This window comes from Populus euphratica, unplaced genomic scaffold (assembly GCF_000495115.2).
Source record: "Populus euphratica unplaced genomic scaffold, PopEup_1.0 scaffold21.1, whole genome shotgun sequence".
Classification (NCBI taxonomy): domain Eukaryota; kingdom Viridiplantae; phylum Streptophyta; class Magnoliopsida; order Malpighiales; family Salicaceae; genus Populus; species Populus euphratica.
Window position 1 is genome coordinate 1,250,970 of NW_011499887.1, and position 14,604 is coordinate 1,265,573.

A 14,604-nucleotide genomic window follows, 5' to 3' on the forward strand; every position below is an offset into this window, starting at 1 on the left:
CCCCATAGTTTTGTGTGAGAGGTGGGCAGCCAGCCAAATGCAGTACATAGCTATGTGCCACTGAGTAGACATGTCTTGCCCCCATAAAAGCACGGAGACAGTGGGCTCACTAGAAACCATTGTAGTTAATCACTTGACTGAGCAAACATTAAATCATTATCTTTATCAAGGGGCATGATGAAAAGCTGTAGAGCTTGTGGAAAGTATTGTAAGATATTGTTTGGTTATTTTTTGAAAACAGTAAAGAGAAGATAAAGATAATGACAAGATAACACAGGGCAAGACAAGAACTTCAAAAGATTATACCAATTCTATATAATTCTATATAAGATGACAGATATTTTCAATTTTTTTAATTAATTCATTTTTTTAATTAATGTGATATGCACACGATTATTACTAATTTAAATTTATTAATGTGTTGATATTAAATATATTTTTAAAAATTTAATTTGCTTGATTTGACCTTTATTATTGGACTAAAAACCCTTTTTAAAAAAACAAATTTTGTTGTTTTAAGTTGAGATATTTCATAGATGCTTACAAAAATCCAATGTACTTTCATAAATAACTTCATTTTTTAAAAAAAATTAGAGATTTTTTTGAATAATAAAAATTTAATAAATCATGAAATAGAAAATAAGCTAGAATTAATTTTTGTGAAAATCTCTTAGAAAGTCATGTGAATTTATGACCGATGACAGATATTTTCAATTTTTTTAATTGATGTGATATGCACAAGATTATTACTAATTTAAATTTATTTATTTTTATCCATTATATATATATATATCATTTTAATGTGTTAATATTAAATATAATTTTTTAAAAATAAATAAATATATTATTTTAATAAAAAATATTTTAAAAAACAATCACTAATAAATTTTTAAACACTTTCTTAGTCGCATTACCTCCAAATATTTAACATAGCTGGTAAATCCTTGTGTTCTTCATGTTAAATTTAAATCTCGAGAGAGGTCATCAAGAAAATATTTCTTACATGATCCGTATGAAAAGATTGCTCAATGTTCGTCTGAGAAATGACTTGGTCTCTGACTAAAAAAAACAGGTTTCATAGCAATTATTGAGGCCTGGCACCCTGAGACTTGTATTATCCATTTGGTCGTTCTTGAGCTCCAATATTTTCAGTAACTATTGTTAATTTGCTTGATTTGACCTTTATTATTTGACTAAAAACCCTTTTTAAAAGAATATTTTTTGTTATTTTAAGTTGAGATTTTTCATAGATGCTTATAAAAATTCAATGTACTTTCATAAATAACTTCAATTTTTTTTAAAAAAATAGAGATTTTTTTTAATAATAAAAATTTAATAAATCATGAGATAGAAAATAAGCTAGAATTAACATAATTTTTTTGAAAATCTCTAAGAAAGTCATGTGAATTTATGACCTTCTCAAAATATTTAATGATATTTGAATTTATGTTGTGAAAAAAGATATTCCAACACATGTTTTTCACCCTTGCTCGCAGCATGAACAATATAATTTGAATTCAACTTTAATTTATTTTAATCTAAACTTAAATTAATAAAATATAAAAAACATTATTTATGCATGATTCACAGCAGTGCACGGAACACGGATATGATTATATCTATAATAAAAATCATTGTAAGATTATTGTTATCATGTTTAATAATATTAAATTAATTAGTGAAAAAGAAAGAGTACGCTAGGAATCAATTATAAAGGTTTTAAATCCATTACACATTCTTTTCTATCTACTCGACAATTGGCCTAGTAAGGTTTTAAAAAATTCTGATTTAACTTTTTATTTTAAAAAAATTATTTTTAATATTAATATATTAAAATAATCTGAAACATATAAAATAATATTTTTTTTAATAAAATACTGATTCCAAACTGCTATGAAATAATTTACCTGCTTTCTTTAATATAACCAGCTATCCATTGATTTGTTTTCATAGCATCTTTATAAGGCAAGAGTATATTATAATTTAGTATTCGTAGGATAGCAGAACTAATTTAACTAGTCCTCAAATTTTCAAAACCTTTATATATAATCCCTATTTTCTTAAATTTTCTTACGAGCTGGTTTCTATTTAGAAAGATAAGAAAGAAATGCGTAAGATGAACAAATCTAAATAGAAAAGAAGATGTTTTTGGAAGAAAAAAACTATTAAATCAAGAATTTTCAACTATCGAAGAACTGTTTAATTATTTTTGATATTATAAGGATCATAATCATATAATGAATTTTTCTAAACTATGGAGCACAGGACAGACATGATGATTAAGGTTGGGTTTTTTTTTTTTGTCCCATTTGAGACCTACTATAGCAAGAGTAGACTTTAAAATCGTCTCTTGTTCAGACATGACATGAGCGAAAGTGTCCCCACTTGACGGGGATCAGTGATATTCCGACTCGTGTCACATCCAAATTGGTGTGCAAGAATTTTTTATCTGTTTCCTTGGCAGCTTGTTTTGATTCTTTAGTACAAGGAAAAAAAAGAGTAGCCAATCATATGATTCAGTTTTTGTTTTATAGGTAAGTGTTGTACTTGATGAGGCCTCGGTGCCCATTTTTTTAGAGCCTCGCTCAGGTATTGGTTTTTGCAAGCCGGGCTGGTCACATGTGGTAGGGAGTACCAAGACATCTTTCTCTTACACTGGAACCACCTCTCTTTGTTTGTTCTAGGTTCAAAGATGCATCATCAATCTTCACCCTAGGGACATTAGCAGCTAGGCTTTTAGTTTTGAAGATGCCTAGATCAGAAAAGACTGATTTTTGAACTTGGTTGTAATTCACATTTCTTAAACCCTCTTTGGAAAGGTCACATCTTGCAGAGATACCAGGAGAAACCCACTTTGGGAACACACCGATTTGTTACAGAAACCGTGTTTTTGAGCTTTCAAGTTGAACCGAAGTTAGAAAGTTTCGACCTTTCTTAGGAATTAAATAAGGATTGAGGTTTTGAACTGATCAGAATATTGCTTCTTCTTTTTTCCTGTTTATTGGCCTGAAGATAGCAAGTTATGGGGGAGGATGAGAAGTTGGAAGCCTGTAATAAGGTTGTGGAGGAAGAAAATGAACAAAAAGGAGGGTTGTTTGACTTTTTTTGGGCACCGATTTATTGGTTCAAGATGCTTGCTAATGAGACACATTGGAGTTTTGTATTTGGTGTGTTGGCTGTGTATGGTGTAAACCAAGGACTAGGTGGAGCTTTTAATCGTGTTGGCACTGACTATTACATGAAGGATGTTCAAAAGGTACAGCCTTCTGAATCACAGATTTATCAAGGAATCATTTCAATTCCATGGCTTGTCAAGCCCCTCTGGGGCCTCGTCACTGATTTTCTTCCAATTTTCGGGTACCGGAGGCGGCCTTATTTAATCTTCGCTGGTAGATTTCACCTCTCATTGCACCTTAGTGTAATATTGCAAGGATCTTATTTTGTGGTGTTGCTGGTGCCATTCTTTGATGTTAGCCTGTAAATGATGCTTTATAGCTTGACATTAACTTTTGTATGCATCTGGTAGATTATTCTTGCATCTTACATTGGTAAATAAGCATGATATGATCTCAGTTATGTGTCAACATTATGCCTTACAAAGTGAAAAAATTAGGTTCCTCTCTAAGTTCAGGATAGAGAGTTCTCTGGTTTCTTAAGCATGCTACATGCAGAAGTGTTTAAAGGATTTGTATGAAATAGCATGCTATAGTGAGAGAATGAACGTAGTTAGTGTAAGCAACTAACGTGCCTGCGTAACAATAGGCTGCAATGTATTGTGTTGCATACATTGGGTGAAATTTGGTTGCTGCTTACTCGAAGAGTGTTTCAGTGAAGGAAAAGACTTAATAGCGTTTCTAAAATTCAGAGGGGATCTTTATGAAGTTTACTGCCTTGGCTGATAAAGTAGAACTTACATGTTATGTGCATATTAGGAAGGAGGTCAAACTTTAACAAGTTAGGATGACTGCAGTTCGTAAATCCACACAGTTTTAAGATGATCAATATCTGTTCAACAGCACGATCGTTTTAGAAAATCTATGTCTCCATTCGCGTAACTGAGCATAGCTTGAAGATACAAGGGTAGTCGATGGTTAGGATTTGGTGTTTATTCTCAACAGGTTGAGGATCATCATTGAGCAGCATAAACTGTGCTTGATGTAGGGCATCTGGTAACAGGATGCTTGTTCTTGTTTGATCGAATTAATTCCTGTCTTGTGCAGAACTTGATTTTTTAAGCTATGTACGAAGCATCTTTTGTAGCCTTATGAATTAGAATAGTTTTTGTTAGAGGATAATATAAATTATATCTTGAATCTTACATAACAACTTAAATTATTGAGTTGAGATGGTTCCTTTGACAGTTTTTACTCACAGAATGAGGCCATTTCAGGATTGCTTGGCACCTTCTCCATGCTCTTGTTGTCGTTCCATGAGAACCTCCATATTGTATTTGCTCTGTTGTCAATGACGGCTGGAAGTACTGGTGCAGCAATAGCAGATGTAACCATTGATGCCTGTGTGGTTCAGAATAGTAATATTCGTCCATCCCTTGCTGCTGATATGCAAAGCTTGTGTGCTCTCAGTTCATCCATTGGAGCATTAATGGGATTCTCTCTCAGTGGTATTTTTGTCCACCTGATTGGCCCCAAGGTTGACTGTTGTCCATTCCTCCAGCAATTTCTATTCACTTTTTCTTTCTTTCCTCTAAAAAGATAAATCAGTTTGCACACTGAAACTCGAATATTTCTTCCTCTTCCCTGGCAGGGGGTTTTCGGTTTGCTATCAATTCCTTATGGACTTGTATTTTTAGTTGGAATTTTGCTTGATGAGCCCTTCAAGCCTAACTTCTCTTATAGACAGGTACCTTTTGCAGCTTATGTTCACTCTGTCACTTCCAGGCTCATAGCCTAATGTTTCTCTTCGTTGCTTAGGTAAACCAGAAGATTTTGGATGCCAGCAAGGCAATGTGGAGAACACTGAAATTCCCGGATGTGTGGAGGCCATGTGTATATATGTACTTATCCCTTGCATTGAGCATAAATATCCATGAAGGGTTGTTCTACTGGTGTACAGACTCAAAGGATGGTCCATCTTTCTCACAGGTATACACGGTTATGCACTCGTTTTCTCCGACGGTCAAGAGATTTGAGAATTAAGTATCAAATTATCTAGGTACATAGGGAGACTTACAATGCACTCTTTTGCAGGAGAATGTTGGTTTCATATTCTCGATTGGTTCGATCGGATCCCTCTTGGGAGCATTACTCTATCAAAATGTCCTGAAGGATCATCCATTTCGAAGCTTGCTTTTCTGGACTCAATTGCTATTTGGTCTGTCCGGAATGCTTGATTTGATGCTGGTGCTGCGTTTGAACTTGAAATTCGGCATGCCAGATTATTTCTTCGTTGTCATTGATGAGAGTGTCTCTCAGATGATTAACAGGCTAAAATGGATGCCGCTTCTTGTGCTCAGTTCCAAGCTTTGTCCCCCTGGCATTGAAGGCACTTTCTTTGCCCTACTAATGTCAATTGATAACATCGGAGATCTCTCATCTCAATGGGGTGGAGGCGTAATTCTTCATTTGCTGAACGTTACCCGGACAAGATTTGATAATCTTTGGCTTGCCATTTTGACCCGGAACATATTGCGAATCACTCCACTTTGTCTATTATTTCTGATTCCCAGCGGTGATCCAAATGCTTCAGTACTTTCAACTGACATCTTAGGTGCAAAAGAGGAGGCTGAAACTCCTGAAAATGAGAATATCGAATTGGTGTCCCTTGTAAGCAGTGTTGATGGCAAATAGCTTTGACAAGATTGTTCAAACAAAACATTTTCAAGTTTTCTTAGTTTAAATATAGAGTTCTATGCTAAAATCTCTCAGGATCACCCAAGGTTGATGGCCATCTGCAGCAAGAAACCAGCACGAGCGGCGCTTATCTTTTCCCATCTTCTTTACATGATTCTTTGTACATCATTGTTCAACATCATATGCTTGAGTTCATCAGAAAAAGTGCCTGGATGGGCATATAAAGAACGTTGTTTTTTTTTTTTACACAATCATTTGACTTTGTACGCCGATATTAAAGATTTTTAGCGTCTAATAATGCACTGCAAGTCTGCAACAGCAGTCTGGGGTTAACTTTGAAAGCTTAGGAAATATGGATTACCATATTTTATGCAGCTGCATTTTGCTTTTCAGTTTTTGTTATGGTGCCCTCTATGTTTTATTCTAATAACAGATTTGAAAGTAATTACATACTATAATTTTATAAGAAATAATATCTCTTGAAATTTTACTTACAAGTTTTTCTTAAATCTACATTCTCAAGCTGCAATTTAGTGTGTTGCTGCATATTGGTTAGCGAAGAGAAGAGTGAACTTTTGAACATAGCTTGCGTTCCTTTTTCAAAGGTGGACACACACATGAACAAACTCAAGGTGAATGGTCATTGACACGTTGACTTTAGACTTCACTAAAAAGGGAGCCTGCAACAAAAAAAAAAATTCTTGTGAATGCTTTAGACTTCACTAAAAAGGGAGCCTGCAAAAAAAAAAAAAAAAATCTTTTGAATGCACTGGTTCAGAACTTTATCAAGAGATACAAAAAACTTCCTAAAAAATATTAATGAGGCTAGTTAATTTGAGTTACCTAACAAAAAACTTCCTAAAAAATATTAATGAGGATAGTTAATTTGAGTTAAACTCCATCATGATGTAGTTATAAAACTTGTTTAGTTTAACAAGTGAATTTGATGATCTATCTATTTAAAATTTAGTTCAGATGAAGTTTAATTTTGAATCATATTCTTTTTATTGCAATAAACTTATTTTATTTTTTATAAATAAAAAAGATATTATTTTTGTAAAAATAAAAAAAGTTTACCTATATACTAATGAGTTGATTAAATTAATCTCCGATATAGAACTTAGGCCGGGTCTTATAGCTATCTTGCATAGGGGCTGTAAGTAATGAAAATTTTGAGCCCTAAAAGGGAAAAAATTGAAAAACAAAAAACAAAAGCAAGCGTTGCAAGACACGAAACCTTTTTCACGAAAACACCATTAATAGGTATAATGGCAAGGAGTGTTAATAAATATAACTATATGGGCATTTTTATGTTGTCTTTACTCGTCACTCCAAACTGTACACACCCACAAAGGTTGCCTTTGTAGCCAAACAGGAAGGGCAACTGAGAGGCCCCTTATTCCGGATTAGGGTTAAACTCTTTCACCACCACAAGGCCATCTCTTTATCAGGTGCCAAACTCAAAACCCACCATTATATTAACAGGTAACGAAAACCCTTTTCATTAATCCTTAAATTAATGTTGTTTTGTAATTAATTACTACATAATCAAAGAAAAGCTTGAATCTTTGTTAACAGCAATTATGGTAAATTGATTCATTTTTAATTAATTCTGGGCTTGAATTCATTTTGTTTTACGGTATTTCCATAGAAAGTTTGTACCTTTCTTCTATGAAACAAAGAAAGATTGAGCCTTGCTGAGTGTAATGCAGTGTAATTTGTTGTAATGATGTTATTAGTGTATATAGAAAAAAGGGTTCGTTTGATTGTTGAAATTTAGCTACAAAAGTATGGGGTGTTGCTTTTTTGCTCTTTGCTTGTTTATATTGGTTTTTTAAGGTGATTTTAGATGATACCAAAGATGTGTGAGTTTGTATGATGATGATTTGAACAAAATCTTATGGAGTTGTAATGTGCCCTTTTGGTTTGGATTTATTAGTGGGGGAGTAATGGGCACTCAAATACCAACAAGCAATGATCGTTCAAGAACATATTGGACACCAACAATGGAACGGTATTTTATTGATCTTATGTTAGAGCAGTTGCATAGAGGGAATAGGATAGGCCATACATTCAACAAGCAGGCATGGACAGACATGCTTGCTGTTTTCAATGCAAAATTCGAGTCGCAGTATGACAAAGATGTGTTGAAAAGTCGTTATACGAATTTATGGAAGCAGTTCAATGATGTAAAAGAGCTTCTTGGCCAGACTGGGTTTGCTTGGGATGAAAATCGAAAAATGGTGGTGGCTGATGATGGTCTCTGGCATGATTACATAAAGGTGCATTATTTTTCTGTTCAAATTGTATAATTGAAGTCTCTGTGAAATATTTCATCAATAACATAGGATCCATGCAGGTTCATCCAGATGCTCGATCCTACAAGACTAAAGCAGTGTTGAATTTTAATGATTTATGTGTCATATATGGATATACCAGTGCAGATGGAAGATACAGTCGATCGAGTCATGATTTTGATTTTGATGATCAAGTCCAAGGGGTAAACATGGGTATGTATCTTTGTTTTGCTTTTCCCATATACCTTGATTTAGATTTCTATTCTATTACCCCCTCATTATCCTGATAGTAACCTGGATTCTCAATAAAGTGGACTATAACCAATAAGTAGAGGTATGGAATTTTGATTACATATTCCTTAATGTGCAGGTGATCCAACGAGTAGCCTGTCATCAAATAGTGAGCGTCCAAGGACAGAGTGGACAGCTGCTATGGACCAATATTTTGTTGAGCTTATGCTGGACCAAATGGGAAGAGGCAACAAGACTGACAATACATTTGCCAAACAAGCATGGACAGATATGCTTTCCTCATTCAACGCAAAGTTTGGTCCTCGCCATGACAAAAGGATTCTAAGACATCGATACAAGAAGTTAGCCAAGTACTACAGTGATCTGAAGGTTATTCTGCAACAAAATGGCTTTTCTTGGGATGTAACACAACAGATGATTGTTGCTGATGATGATAAAGTTTGGGATGCTTATATCAAGGTACGTGGACCCAACATTTGAATTTGATTTCTTTTATTCCTTTCCTCTCCTTCCCTTTTTCTTTCCAATGACATTACTTAATATGAGTGTAGGCACATCCACATGCACGGACATATAGAATGAAGACATTGCCAAATTACAATGATTTGGTCCTTATTTATGGGAATGCAAGTGCAAATGGTGTTCAAAGTAACTTCCATGAGGACAAAGACCATGAAGCTGACATTTCCAGAAAGAAGGCTGGTGAGTTATTACTTTCTTTTACCATATTGTTCAGTTATGAGATCTCTAATTTGTTCCTTGGTTTATTTACTACAATCTCATGGAAATTTTCCTGTGAGAGTGATCAAGTGGACAACGGTAGCCCATGGAAAGATAAAACTCAACATTCTCTTTACCTGTGTTTGGTTTTTCTATTGAATGAAAAATGGTAATTTTTCACTTTACATGTTGAAGTAGGCTTAATTGTCTGATAAGTTCTTGGGCCATCATGGATGGATTTTTTTTCCTCCACTTCTTTCTGAATTGTGTATGTGCTTAGGAAAAACACTTGTGTTGATTGATTTGAGATTTCAACTTGCACTTGGTATTCAGACTTATATTTTAGACTTCACGTATATTTTGAAAGTTGAAGTTACCCTTACAAATATGTTTTTTCTGCCTGTAGAAGAAGGAAAGGGGAGCCAATCCCTTGGCAGTAGTGATCGTACAAGAACGTATTGGACACCGCCAATGGATCGCTATCTTATTGATTTATTACTGGACCAAGTGCATAGAGGAAATAAATTTGGACAGACATTTATAAGCCAGGCTTGGATTGACATGGCTGCATCGTTCAATGTCAAATTTCAGTCGCACCATGACAAAGATGTTTTAAAAAACCGGTACAAGCATTTAAGGCGTCTGTACAATGAGATAAAAAATCTTCTTGAAAATAGTGGGTTTTCATGGGATGAAACACGAGAAATGATAACAGCTAAAGATCATATTTGGGATGCTTATATCAAGGTGAACTGTTTTCCCTCTTATATGATTGGTCATTTTTGCGTTCTGTTGCTTACCTGTGATGCATGCAGGCACACCCTGATGCTCGATCATACAGAGTTAAAACTGTGCCAGGTTATCAGAAATTGTGTGTTATAGTTGGACAAGAAAATTCTGGTGGAAGATACAGCCGTTTGGCTCAAAGCATAGATGCTAATGAGGAAATGCCGGTTTTGATGACTGGTAAATAACTGCTGAGACTTGCAATAATTGAATAGTCCATAATACGATGGCATAACCATACATCAGGATGTGAATTGGATACATTAAATATGAATTCTTGCTTTCCTTGTAAAGGTAACAATTAATAAATTGCAATGTGAATTGGGTACATTAAATATGAATTCTGTTTGATATTGTTTTCTTCCTGTACTGTTGCAATTCATTGGACTTTTTGTATAATAATGTTTGTTTGATTTGCAGTTGACCCTCTGACAGTAGATTGGCAGCCAGAGATGAACCGCTATTTTGTTGACCTTATGTTAGAGCAGGTGCATGGAGGGAACAAGATCGATCATACATTCAATGAACAAGCATGGGCTCACATGGTTAAATTATTTAATGACAAATTTGGACTTACATGTGATAAATACAGTTTAGAGAAGCATTATGTCAGTTTGATGAAAGATTGCAACGAGATTAGCAGTCTTCTCAGTCATAGGGGGTTTGCATGGGATGGAACTCAGCAAATGGTAACTGCTGATGACGCTACTTGGGAAGATCATGTTAAGGTGCATTCCTGGTTCTATCAATGTCATTTCTCAATTTTCTCCAAAACCGCTAAACTTCGCTACAGTTTGTAACCACGGTGGGAGACAGTTGCATTAGCATCTTCCTATGCCCTCTTTATGGAAGAGAGAGCCCCTGCCATTGTGCAATGGGCTCTTGTTGCCTGTATGAGTGCTTTCTACTTTTAAAAATGACTTGTGCATCAGGCCTAACCGTAGAAATTTAGTTTGCCTTCATTATGATGTTGGTAGCATGGAATTTTGCAGGGACATCCGGAAGCCATAGCTTACAGAAACAAAGTACTAGACAGTTATCTTGATTTGTGCTTCATCCAAAGAAATGAAGTATCAGATGCAAGACTTGGCGATCCAGGTCCACCAATGCAAAATGAAGAAACTGCAATGAAAGTAGAAATAGTGATGGATGGACTGCAGGGGAATATGCAATTTCCAGTTGAGGACGTTGAAATACCTGATGCACAGAAAAAGCGGCCTGCTACAGTTGCTGAACTTTCTTGCAAGGCGCAGAAAATTGGCAAGGAGATGCGATGCGTAGTTTCAGCATTTGCAAACAAGAAAGAGAGCAAGAACCACATGTCAATAGAAAGTGCAATAGAGACCCTTCAAACTATTCCTAACATAGACGATGAGCTTTTGCTGGATGCTTGTGATCTTCTGGAAGATGAGAGGAAGGCTAAGACATTTTTGGCATTGGATGCAACACTGCGAAGGAAATGGTTATTAAGAAAACTGCGTCCGAAGGAGCCTCAATAGTGAAACGTTGATACTTGTAGCAGCTCGAACGTATAGTTTGAAAATGTAGAGATACAAATCATGTATTTAGTATGTGTTTGGCAACGCGGTGCACCGTAGCCTTAGTTCCTGTACGAGAAATTTTTTGGAATTTATTTTTTATTTAATTATATAATAATAAAAGTAGATATTATAATTCTTTAGAACATTAGAGGTAAGTAGAAAGGAGACGAAATTTAAGAGAGAAACAGAAGGGCTATTTGGGTATTACAAAGAAACGATGAATCAAAAAGAAGGGTTTTGGGTTTGGTGTCGTTTTGAGTGGAAATGAGTAGGTGGTGTTGCGAAGGGATGGTGGGTTTGTTAAGGAAAGAAAGTGACATGTCGTCCAGAGATTAACTGGTTTTTAATTTGTAATGAATGATTGTGTTTCTTGATTATTTTGCGTCCTTCTAAGCTAATTATGTGTTTACTGCTTGCGCTTAATAATTTGATTCGTGTACTTTTTATTGTAAATGTATTAGCATCTTTTTCTTAAAAAGTATACATATAAAATAAAAATATATTTAATTTATTGGCATATAAAATAAAAATATATTTAATTTATCGGTCAAAAATATATTTAATTTATCAGTCAAGTTTAATCGAGTTATAAAATTTAATGAGTTTTAAATTTTTTTATATAATTATAAAAAAATATTTTATTTTTTAAAAGAGAATTAAAGATAAAATTGAAAGAAAATGAATTATAAAAACAAAAAACCTACAAAAATAACTTTTTAATTAAATGAATTCACATTAAAACCAGCCTTAACAAATTAAAAACAATCGGGATTCAATTAAACCCTAAAATAATGAATTTGATGAAAAAAAATCTGAGAACAAAGATTAAGAATTAAAAAATATACAATATTCCAATCCATACAAAGACAATGAACAACAATATAATAATAATAAAAATAGTAGGATAAAATGTGAAGCAACGGGGAAATAACGGATACTTGTCCTTGTACGCATCTTAAAGCTGCTCATGCGTTGCTCAAAAGGAAAGGGAACAGGAAAAACAGGAGGCCAGATCACTTGGCTATTTGCCAAACCCTTGAAAGACCGTAAAGACATTCATAGTGGTTAAGGCTTGGTTTGCAACTCTTTCTGTGTGGTGTTTTCTTTTTTCTTTGTTGTTGCTTGAAGAAAAGATGGCGATGGCGCTGGCTAGGGGTGTAAATGGCCTTGTTGTTGCTTGAAGAAAAGATGGCGATGGCGCTGGCTAGGGTTGTAAATGGCCTGGGATTGATCGTTAGCAGACTCTGGGGCCTCCTCCAGGAGCAGCAGTTCTTGGCCACCTTCGAGGTTGTAACCTCTGCAGTCATGTGCATGACCATGTCACTGACGTTGTGCTTCTTGGCCATTCATAGACATGCTAGAGTAGAAGCAGGTCCTCTTTTCATTTGAGTTTTCCTTCTGCAATGTTTCTTCAATTTTCTGCCATGAAAACAAATTGCGGGTTCATTTCATACCCTGTACTGTATGCATATTACCTGGCTCGGAATCCAGCATTCCGCATGTTACCCTCTTTTCCTTGGATAATTGTTTAGTCATCTCTAATCAGTGAGAAAGCACAAGTTTAGAGATATGGTATATACTTCAATATTTGAGTAACCGATAACTGAAGAGATTCCGTTCTTGAATCATGCATTTAATTCCCATTTTAACTCATGCGATTGGTAAGTCATGATTTACACATACATAAATACCATTACTTGCAATCAATCAAAATATTAGGGTTTTAAAATATGTTCATAAACTTGTCAAATATTGTGTTATTTTTCTAATTGCAATTTAATTTCATGTTGGCTTTACTTCTTTTCAAATAGCTTGTGTTCTATCCAAAGGGCAAAGGTAGGAGGCTGACGTTGTAACAAAACCTCCAAGGGCACCAAGCCATTCAGTAGTAGCATTACTGTAAGAAGAGTGAGCAATTATTTTCTTGTCATTTTCCCAACGCATTCTCTCCCATGGATTCTGACTAGCTTTCTGACCGAACGGATAATAAAGAATGCTGGCCCTTCCAATCCATATATTTTCCATCCATCTAATAATTAACGTTAGGCCTGGTGGTGGGTCTACTAATTCCTCAACACCCTTTTATTATCATCACAGACACCTGGGGTAGCCGCCTTGTGGAGCCTGATGAGCAGCACCTCTCCCAGATTTCGAGTTTACAATGTGCTTTGGAACATTGATGGGGCCGAGTAGTTTCAGGAGGAACCATATGGTGGGCTACGAAGGCTGGCCAGTAGTTATTAACTTTGTCAGGTTGCCTCCATGCAAGGACAAAACTACCCATGACCTTTTATCTCCTCCCTATTTAGAGCCGCTTTTTGTGCATTATTTTTTTTATATTTTTATTGTTGAAACGCAGATTACACACCGCTTGGAGGAAGATTTTTTTTTCTTACAAGCAACCGGCAGCAAGTTGCACGACAAGACATGCCACCCAATTGTAAGAGATATTGTTAAGTACGGAATTGGAGCAAATTAAGCCTCCAGTTTAGGCATGTAAGATGTCGCAATTTTAAGTGAAGTAAAATAGGCTTCCGATATCCAAGGTATCTGTGCTGCGCGTGTGCAACCAACCAAAAAAACGAACCATTAGCTGTTCACATGAACAGTGCAGTGAACAGTAGGATACTTGTTTAAGCAGGATCTGCTTTTCAAGTTTTGTAGCCCATTGATTCAACTCCCTGATGGATAGATTGATAAATTTGTGGTCAACTTCTGTTGGACTTGAATGGAATCCTGCTATGATACGGAGGCAATCATCCAGCCACTTTTCAGATCTAAAGGAAGGAAGACAAAAACTAACAGATTCAAAAAACATGTGACTTAATGCAGCAATGCTCTTAACTTATCAGGCACTGAAATACAACCACGATTAATTTAATTGTGAAAACCGAAAGACATGACTTTTGGTACAAAAGATTATCATGGCAGGCATTCTTTAGCAAGCCAAGTCTTCTTCATCTCCTCCTATGCACCACCACAATGTCCAGTCTGATCCCCTGAAAATTAACTCATCAGTTGAAATTTTGCAGGGGGGTATAAAATCGCAGTGTTCACACACCAATGGGCTCATTTTACTCGTCTCCTCCTATCCCTGTCTCTGCCTCTGTCTCTGTCATGATCATCCCGCTCTTTGCTTCCACTCTTTTCTCGGTAATCGCGGTCCCGTCTTTCACTTTCCAAATTATTACCCCTATC

The 14,604-nt window shown here is 35.3% G+C and overlaps 3 protein-coding genes across 4 annotated transcripts in view; 2 read left to right on the top strand and 1 right to left on the bottom strand.

Moving 5' to 3' along the window:
- Positions 1-2,526: 2,526 nt before the first annotated feature.
- On the top strand, positions 2,527-6,052 carry LOC105130561 (probable folate-biopterin transporter 2). The gene is made up of 5 exons (XM_011033123.1): positions 2,527-3,389; positions 4,391-4,650; positions 4,765-4,860; positions 4,932-5,102; positions 5,208-6,052. Exons 1-5 carry the CDS (start codon positions 3,023-3,025, stop codon positions 5,805-5,807), a joined length of 1,494 nt encoding a protein of 497 aa, XP_011031425.1. The 5' UTR covers positions 2,527-3,022; the 3' UTR covers positions 5,808-6,052.
- Positions 6,053-7,211: 1,159 nt separating this feature from the next.
- LOC105130562 (Myb/SANT-like DNA-binding domain protein) lies at positions 7,212-11,473 on the top strand. 2 transcript variants are annotated; one of them, XM_011033124.1, is made up of 9 exons: positions 7,212-7,295; positions 7,750-8,092; positions 8,170-8,320; positions 8,478-8,818; positions 8,911-9,061; positions 9,486-9,826; positions 9,895-10,045; positions 10,286-10,593; positions 10,843-11,473. In XM_011033124.1, the coding sequence occupies exons 2-9, from the start codon at positions 7,760-7,762 to the stop codon at positions 11,362-11,364; spliced, it is 2,298 nt and encodes a 765-aa protein (XP_011031426.1). In that variant the 5' UTR covers positions 7,212-7,295; positions 7,750-7,759; the 3' UTR covers positions 11,365-11,473. The 2 variants fall into 2 exon arrangements, with proteins under 2 accessions (XP_011031426.1, XP_011031427.1); XM_011033125.1 differs by having other exon boundaries at positions 10,858-11,473.
- Positions 11,474-12,573: 1,100 nt separating this feature from the next.
- LOC105130564 (U2 snRNP-associated SURP motif-containing protein) overlaps positions 12,574-14,604 on the bottom strand; it is a gene marked incomplete at its 5' end in the record, with an annotated part of 8,383 nt that continues 6,352 nt past the window's right edge. Inside the window, 1 exon segment of the mRNA XM_011033126.1 lies at positions 12,574-14,604. This exon segment is cut by the window's right edge and continues 3 nt beyond it. Within this exon segment, the coding sequence (XP_011031428.1) occupies positions 14,476-14,604 (129 nt within the window).